General features: G+C 30.8%; 1 protein-coding gene across 1 annotated transcript; it reads left to right on the top strand.

Annotated features, from left to right (window-relative positions):
* The first annotated feature begins 282 nt into the window (after window positions 1-282).
* On the top strand, window positions 283-8,291 carry LOC134531689 (alpha-tocopherol transfer protein-like). The gene is made up of 3 exons (XM_063367499.1): window positions 283-460; window positions 3,117-3,366; window positions 8,109-8,291. The coding sequence occupies exons 1-3, from the start codon at window positions 372-374 to the stop codon at window positions 8,274-8,276; spliced, it is 507 nt and encodes a 168-aa protein (XP_063223569.1). The 5' UTR covers window positions 283-371; the 3' UTR covers window positions 8,277-8,291.
* Window positions 8,292-9,282: the final 991 nt, after the last annotated feature.

Here is a 9,282-nt window from a genome sequence, read left to right as displayed (position 1 = left end):
TGTTAAAGTGATCATCGTGGTACAGTTTTCAGTATGGTATTAATTTTTTATGCGTTTACCATCGACAGGAAATGTTCCTTAAATAAACACAAGTAATATAAAAAAAATATTTAATATAAATATTTATTATAACTAAAGCAGTATTAATTTAACTATATTAACATTGTGTCCTTTACGCTTCGCAGAAAAACTCAATTAAATTTTAAATTACGAAACAAATTAAGTAATTTAACGTTCAAATCAAATCAACACCAATTTCATGAAGTTAGCTTCAACTCATATTTTTCATATGTGTTGCAGATGAGGCATTCCTGGAACACTTCCTGTACGGCTGCAAGAACAGGCTGTCCCGATGCAAGGAAGTCCTGGACATGTACTACACCGTGCGGGGTGCGGTGCCCGAGTTCTTCAAGAACAGAGATGCAACCTCCAAGAGTTTTCAAGAATGCTGTGAAGTCGTGTAAGTATTTAAACTATAAAAAAGTAAAGTTATTTAATTACCTAAACAAATTAATTTTTTTTCGGTAATAAGTAGCTTGTAAAATAAAAAAATAATATGAACAATATTTTCATCAAATTATGAGAAACCTATGATTGAAACACCATCTTTACCTACTGACTATAACAATTAACGATGATTTTCTGCCTTAATTTTGTAATTTGACTTGGATATAATATACACAATAAAAGTAATACTTTTCCTAGCGTTTATAGCATGAAATGGACACTCCATCCATATAATATTTTTATTTATGTTTGGCCAATAATTTAAAGGATTTATAAATATTAAATAATTTAAAAAAATGAACATATATTAAAATATATTATTCCACTCGAGTATCTACTATATTTTGTAATTTTTCAATATGAATGATATACTTTTAATTTGACCAAGGGTAATTAAATACTTGTGGGTTTTTTTGGATTAATAAAATAGTTGCAATATTTAATATATATTTTTTTCTTTTTATAAAATATTTAAACCTTGTCAAGTTTATATGCATATTAAAAACGGTACTAAATTTTATTACTTTTTTGCTTACACACTTTGGAACCAAATTTTTTATAATATTGTTACGTTCGAGTTCATAAAGGAAAGCCCAATTAAAGATTTTATTACACTACAGTTTATTTATTGTCACGATTTACTTCACTAACAAATAATATAAAAATGCCTAAATAATTAATGACACTTAAATAAATGTCTCTTCCCCAGTCACTTGTTTCTTACACACTGCACACCTAGCTGGGCCGCACCTCTGGCGCAACTCTCGCCGCAGCACCCCTCGTGGACCACCGTCGCGGGACTCCGTCGTCGCACTCCACTGCCGCTGCACACTTCCCTTCGCCGAGATCCCACTCGACGCTTCGCTCGGAACTTCGCTCGGGACTCCGCCGCGCCCGCGACACTATCGCCCGGAACTGAACTCTCCGCCCTGAAAACCTCGTCCAGGGACTTCGCTGCTCTATTGCCCGGAAACTCCGCCACGGGAGAACTCCGAACTACACTGAACTCACTCACTCCCTGCCCTGGAACCTTCGTCCAAGGACTTCGTCAATCTGCCGCACCCGCGGCACTATCGCCCCGGAAACTCCGCCGCGGGAGAACTCCCGACAGATCTCCCCATGGTACAGGTGTCCTCGGCATATATATCAGCCCAGGCGCCTTCTAGAATTCACGAGCGCGGCTGGGGCCAGTCGCTTCATTCCGCAGCAGTCAGGTTTCGGATGTCAAGATAACAGCGGCTCGTGAGGAGCTGAGGGCTGGAGGGAAGGGAAGTGGCGAATCAGGAGCGCGTGGCACTTCTCATGTTGCGGCGGCTACCTGATGTCAGCCACTAGCGCTGCACCTGCGCGCCGCAGCCCGGCTTACATTCGTAACAATATTATCGTAGAATATAAAAGGGGCTCCTGGGACAGGTTTCAGGCTGATGATTGTGGATTGTGTCAATGTGATTGATCTGACGTCACGGCGGCTATCGTGTATAAACTTGACCTTTGACCTTGATTTTGACAGTAAAAATTTGTCCAAAATTTGCCAAAATTCGCTCAGAATTCGCCAAAATTCGCCCAAAATTTCCAGTTTTTCGGAATACAATTCCAATAAAAAATCTCGAAAAATTTGAAAAATAAAAAAAATTTCTTTTTAAAGGAAATATTCCCGTTTTGAGGGAAAATGTACCGTTTTTAGTCCTTAAAAATACCAGCGGCTTGAAACGTCCCCATAGCGGTTTAAATTTACCCTGGTCAACCCACTGTAAGCCGCTGTTGGGGAAGCTTTAACCTTGACCTTGATCGACATAATGGATCCTAGATCGTTGTACTTTTAGTTACGGCCACCATCTAGAAAACCTGTAATTTTTAACTAAAAATTGGAATAAAAATTCAAAAATTATATTAATCAAATTTTCATAAAAACATTTAAAAAATAATAATATACGAACTAACGTCACGAAGTCCTCGGTTCGAACATGGTAAAAGCAAAAAAAAAAAAAACATTTAAAAAAATGGTGACAGACCCTTTTTCCACGGAAGCCACCGACAGACTGACCTCCCACCACTTATGTCAAGGTAAATATACCGTCAGCTAGTATGACATCATGTACACCATCTTGAAAATCTTTATTAAGTATCCAATTTTAATGAAAAAAAGTTCTTCAGTGCATGTCTGTAATAAAGCCATGTCCATTACTGCAGGCGGCTACTGACGACTATCCAGCGTCCTCAGTGTTCGTCTGTAATAAATACCATTGTGTTACAGCTGGTGGTCACTGATTTTATACAACGTCCTCAGGCTCATCTGTAATAATCGTTGTTCCATTACTGCAGGTGGCTACTGATGCTTATTGAACATCTTCAGTTCCCTTCTGAAATAATGGCAGTTCCATTTCTTTAGGTAGCTGCTGACGACTATTCAGTATCCTCAGTACTCATTTGTAATAACAGCAGTTTCGTTACTGCAGGTGGCTACAAACGACTATCTAGCATCCTCAGTGTTCGTCTGTAATAACAGCAGTTCCGTTACTGCAGATGGCCACTGACGACTATCCACCGTTCTTAGTGTTTTTTTTTTTTTTTTAGCAATGTGTTAAAACTCTGTACGCGCGTGCTTGCAGACAATTTTTGGTACTACCGCGCATGACCCCTGAGGGCTACAGGGTGGTCTTTATGAAGATGCGAGAGCTGGACCCGGCGAGGTTTGAAGTAGAAGAGTCCATCAAGAGAGCCTTCATGGGCTTCGACCTGCGCCTGCGCGCTGAGAAAGTTCTGGGAGACGTGCATGTGTACGACGCTACGGGCATCACCTGGGCCCACCTCATGAAGTTCACACCCACCATCCTCAAGAAGCTCATAGTCTGCATCCAGGTGGGAGCCACGTATTACCTAGTGTATTTATCAAGCCATTTAATTATCTCCAAAAACATTTGTTTCACATTTCCAGTGAAATTAGTAATTAATTTTACTCTTACTTACATTAGTAAAACAAATTACCTTTAAATTAAATTTAATTTTGTTTGACAACATGCATTTAAACAAGTTAAATTATGTAAAGAAATATATTTAATATAACCACTGTAACCACTGTCTGCAAATGTATATTTATTTTTATACCACGTCTTGGGCACATTGTTTGGGGCATCATTTACAAATACGAAAATTTAATATTTTCATCACACATAATATCGTTATTTTAAAGATGCTTATATTCTGATAGTAATATTTATATGTGTTACGATGAAAATATTCTACATTGACGATAAGTACAAGTTGATATTATTATTATGTACATTTTAAACTTTTACACAGCTTAAATCAGGTAGAATCAATTTCTAAACATTTGTTGACAGACTTTTTTAGTTAATTGTTAAAGCAATAATGGCGTTTTAGATCAAAACTTTATAATTTGTTTCGTTGTGATGGGTCTCAATATCACTGCTGAAATGAGATAATAATGATGATCCCTGATTGTTTCGTGGGTTTTGTTGAATATATTGCAAAAAAAAAAACTTGTGGTTTTTTTCGTGCCGCTTTAGATTCGCCTTGTTCCAACATTTAATCATTGCTTCATCGTAAGATCACACGTAGTATCAGCTTCTTAATAAGCGAGCAACAGTAGGCTTCGAAAGGAAAAATGCGCCATTATTAATTGTGTCATTCTTGTTTAAATTTCTCTCTTAAATTGTTATTTGTTATTTCATTTCCAAAATTTTTATCTAATTGAAGTTTCCTACATGGCCACCTAAATATGAATATGTAATAATATTTTTTTAGAAGTCTATTTAATATTAACATTAAAGCAAAAGCTTTCCGTATCAATCGCTTTTCTATGATGATAGTAATTTCATAGATTATCATTTAACATTTTGTCTAAGTAAAGCATTATTTTTAAATGGATAAGCCTAAAAGAACAAGCTTCATTCTGAGGATTCGAATTATAATAAACTATACCGTGTATTCATTTTATCTTTAAATATTAGTTTTTAAGTTCAAAATAAAAACAAATAAGTAAAATGTGGTAAATATAGTTTTAAACATGTGATGTTTTCAATAAAAGTAACAATTTATATCTAAATATATTTTTTTTAATTTTGTATAACCTTCAAAAATATATATAATGCTTTTATTTATTTAAATGAATTTCCTTATATTTTAATTCATTGAATTTACAAAATAATGTAATTGGAAAATTTTATTTATTTTTCCCCAAAAGCGGAGGAAAAATACTTTTTTAATGTAACTCATAATATACCAGAAAATTTAAGCGTGTGCTACAAAAAATTCATTTTTTTATTCAAACATGCTAGTGTGCTTACACAGCCAGTGCAACTGCACTGCATTTTTCTACTCCATGTATGGGTCTAAATTTTATGAAAAATTAATTTGGTTAAAGGTATTAATTTACGGTTCAAATTTTTTATATATGTGCATTGTACATATCAAATGACTCATGTTATTATTTTAAAAAACGATAACGTATAAAATGGTTTTAAATTGTAGGAAAATTTTAAGTAAAATTAAATCATCATTTTATTTTAATACAATAGTATATACAGTTTTGAGAGTGTGCCTTCCAATTTTTATAGATTTATTTTATTCGTTGATCTATTGTTAGGTACGGTAACTTCAACAGACGCACTTACTTCATATCTGCAATTCCATAGGTTTTCAGTGAAGTTTTTTTACATATTATAAATGTCATATTTATAAACACAAATATTCTATATCACTTCTCTTAAATATGGTGTTGATATATTTTTATACAATGAAATTACATTCAAATATATTTCCTCCCATTATGAACTAGGTACATTGATGTCTCATCCCAAAATTTAAGTATTCTCAATATTCAAATTAAAACGTTAAAAGTTGTTTGCGAGAAAGTTAATACTTACATATATGTGTAAAAAATAGAAGCATTTAAAAGTAATCGTTATAATAATATTTTATTTTAAAAATATGATGTGTTATTATTAATCACTTTTTTGGACACGAAAGCATAATGAAAATTTAATAAATATGTTATTGAATAAATTAACTCAATAAAGAGTACCTAACGTAACAATGAAAGCCCCTATCCATTGCAACGATAGCATACTAGGTGTCATGTGCTTTGCATGCCTGTCAGAGTTGTAGCTTTACGTTAGAAATTCGTTACTAGCATTTATCGAAAACAGTGTTATTTAGGGTAATATCACATTGTGATATTTGTTTATTTATTACAGTGGAACGTATTGTCAGTCATATTTCAGCCATTTATACCCAGCGTCAGATGGTAAACTACACGTCGATTTCCATTTTCATCCTGCTGCTTCATGTTTTATATTAAATATCTTCTCTTTTATTTATAACAAAATAAATGGTTGTTTTTTTAGCTCCAACTTCAAAACCGTACACCATCCTACAAGTCCAACGAATGTATTAGAATTGTTAAGTCTTGTCGAACCTGTAGCCAAATATTTATGTCCAATTCCAACTCATCTTTCATATAAGCTGTCCCATAACTCGACGTCAAGCCGAAAACAAATGATATGCCAGTAAATTACTTTGCTAATTAAAAATATGTGTCGTTGTTGAAGAGTTATAGGTATTTTTTAAAAAAATTTTTAAAAGCACAAATTCCACCGAAATATTATAAACTTTGGCTCAATTTTGTTTCTGCGCTATTATTCATAAAACCATTATTGATAAATTTTAAAGATTAAATCAAACATTCTGTACATTAAGAAAGAAAATTTATTAGGAAGTATACAGGGGTAGAAATTGTTAATATGGTGAATTTAAATAGTTATAATTAAAAAAAACACCTTTCTTGTTTAAGATGTCATTTAAAATTATTGAAATTTGAAGAAAATAAATTTATAATTTTGAAAAGTAACTTTTGTACAGTTTTAAGTTTTTAACGTTTCCGATTAAAAATGCAGTTGTATGTATGATATTGCATAATTCACGCAAGTTATTTTCTCCAAAATTATTACATGAATGATTTTTTTAATGGTAATCAATAATAGGATTTATTTTTTATTGCGTAGCAAAAAATAATATTCACAGTATGTTATAGTTTGGCTGTAGGTTGAAGATTTTAAAAACTTGTGAAAAAAACTTTTAACTCAAAAACTATGACACTTTTTGAATATAATTTTTTTGATTCAGAACCGTTCAGATTGACTTTGATTTATGGGACATTCTATAAATTAATATAGTAAAGATATTCATGGTGGAGTTTCCTGCAAAAGCTATCAGGATTTCAATGGAAATATTACAACCATTGGTTTTGTCAGGATCATTGTGATTTTGTCGTGGCACGAATATCCCATAAACCAGAAATACTGTTATTCAATCATGTAAAATTATATTCGTTACGAATAGTTAATTTCATATCCTTCACTTCTTAAAGTCAGGAATTGTTAGAATTTGCCTTGTAACTGGTGTCTAAACTTTGTTTGAATTTATCTTTGCTTGTTTGAAAGGCCTGTAATTTAAAAAAAATATATTTATACATTATTCTCCTTTAATATCCTAAAGTCTTTAAATAAGATTCCATACCAAAATTAAAAGATTATTGTATTATATGCACTAGTGAAAAATTATGGAAAATGTTTTAACAAATTATAATATGTATTCACTCTTTTTTACTATCTTGTGAGTAACATTTATTTAATGATAAGTGAATAAGCTAGTTATGAATAACAGTAAAGTAGAAATTTTCGTTATTAGTGGGTGTCATAGAATTTGAATTTTTAATTTCATTATTGTGGAATTTTTGAGTACAAAATTCATTGAAGTTAAATAAAAGAAAACTGCTTCTAAGTAGTTATTAAATTTGTGTTAGTAAACTATGTGAAAGCTTTAATTAGAGTTATTTCTAAAAAAAAATTAAAAAGGCATTTATTTTTTCTTTGTGCTGTTATTACATAAATTGAATTAAACTGCATGTAGTTTGAATAAGGTAAAACTAACGGGGCGCCAATATTACTGAGTCTTAAATATACCGACAGTGAACTTTCTGATCAAATGCTTATTGTTTTACATCCCGTAAATTGTTCGATTTTTTTCACAAAAAAATTATAAATTTCTTTATTTTATTGTTATATGTTTCATAATGTTATTGATATTTATAACGCTGTATTTGCTTTCTTAATTTATTTAAACGACACCATTAAATATTTGTTAGGACAATTTTTGCATATTGGGACTTAATTTTTTTCATGCCTTAATGCAAGTCTGTGATGGTTTTTATCTTTTTTAATTTATTTGCATTCTAGATGACATAAATCTAATTACAAAGAGTATGTCAAAAAAAATTAGTACAAGACCAAACGAAAGCATATTAAAATAATTTTCTTTTTGATATTAAATTTGTTTTAATAATAATCAGTACCATAAAAAACAAAGAAAAAATATTTCTTAATACGAACTACTTCAACCAAAATAAAAACAATTTCATATTAATTATGAAATAAAATTACCATATTGATCATTTTTGTCAATATTTTTATAGTAAATATATATTTATATTATTTAAATAAAATATTTACATTTTTTATCTTAGAATATTTATTTCAAAACCAATAAGATGATACTTAACATACCTCTATCTGTCTCCTCAGGATGCTTTGCCTATTCGCATCAAAGCAATGCACTTCGTCAACGCGCCAGTATTTATGGACAAGTTTATTGCTTTCCTAAAGCCTTTCTTCAAACCCAAGCTAAGGAAAAGGGTGAGTCTTAATATTATATATCGGTCTACTTGTCAGGTGTATGTGACTATCTTATAATATTTATGCTTTGAAAATTATCGTTTGCGATTTATTAGTGTGTTTTTGATTATCTAAGGTCTTTTATTTTAAGAATTAAATTTACAACACAATAACGAAAATTTACTTGATATCTTGATGTGAACAACTTATTGTATTACAATCACATCTTGATAATATATTGAGACCAATAAACTGAGTGTTCTTATTAGTAGTAAAAATAATTATTGTTATTTTTTTAGATAAATAAAATAAATTTGTGTTATTTTAAATGAACTGTGTCTTCCATATTTTGTGTACTGTTAAGATACCTAAGACGTAAATTGCATTTTGGAAAGAAATTAACTGAATCTATTTAAAATGTTTGTCTCATGTGTTGTCAACTATAGTTTTTTTTACTGAATATAACATGTTGGTACCATTTTCCTCTCAGGTTCTCTCTCTATTTTTTGCTCGATTCCACATCGGTCAGAACACTTTTTGAATAGGAACAATATTTGTGGTATTAATAATGTCATGTTAGTTACAAAAATTTGATTGTATGTTTTTCTAAGTGTTAAATATTTTATGCTTAATATATTTTATAGGTGTGGTTCATAAATGCTAAAGCACAAAGTGAAAAAAAAAACAATAATTTACAAGAATGCACTTAAATTTAAAAAAATGAACGCAAGGTTAAAACAATATTTTATGTCTTAGTTATGCATTGGAAAGTTCACTGGGAATGATTCAGCATTCTTAAGGGTAAATGTTCCGTGCCAAATGATTATTTTATATTTACGTTCCACACAGTTAAACTTGGCTAATTTTTGAGTGTTTGACTTCCACAAAATAAAAATAAAAATATATTATATAGCATTAAATTTGCATAATTTGCTGGTAAATTAGTATTTTTAACGTTTTGTGTAGTATGGATAAGGAGAATGGGAAGGAATAAAATCTAAACCTTTAAAGTTTAAAAATTTAGTTTACTGGCTTTTATGTGATATTTTTTTAAAAATATATACCCTAGGAAAACATTATCCAA

This window comes from Bacillus rossius, chromosome 5 (assembly GCF_032445375.1).
Source record: "Bacillus rossius redtenbacheri isolate Brsri chromosome 5, Brsri_v3, whole genome shotgun sequence".
NCBI classification, from domain to species: Eukaryota; Metazoa; Arthropoda; class Insecta; order Phasmatodea; family Bacillidae; genus Bacillus; species Bacillus rossius.
The sequence above is the reverse complement of the archived record's forward strand: the minus strand, read 5'-3'. Positions and strand labels throughout refer to the sequence as shown.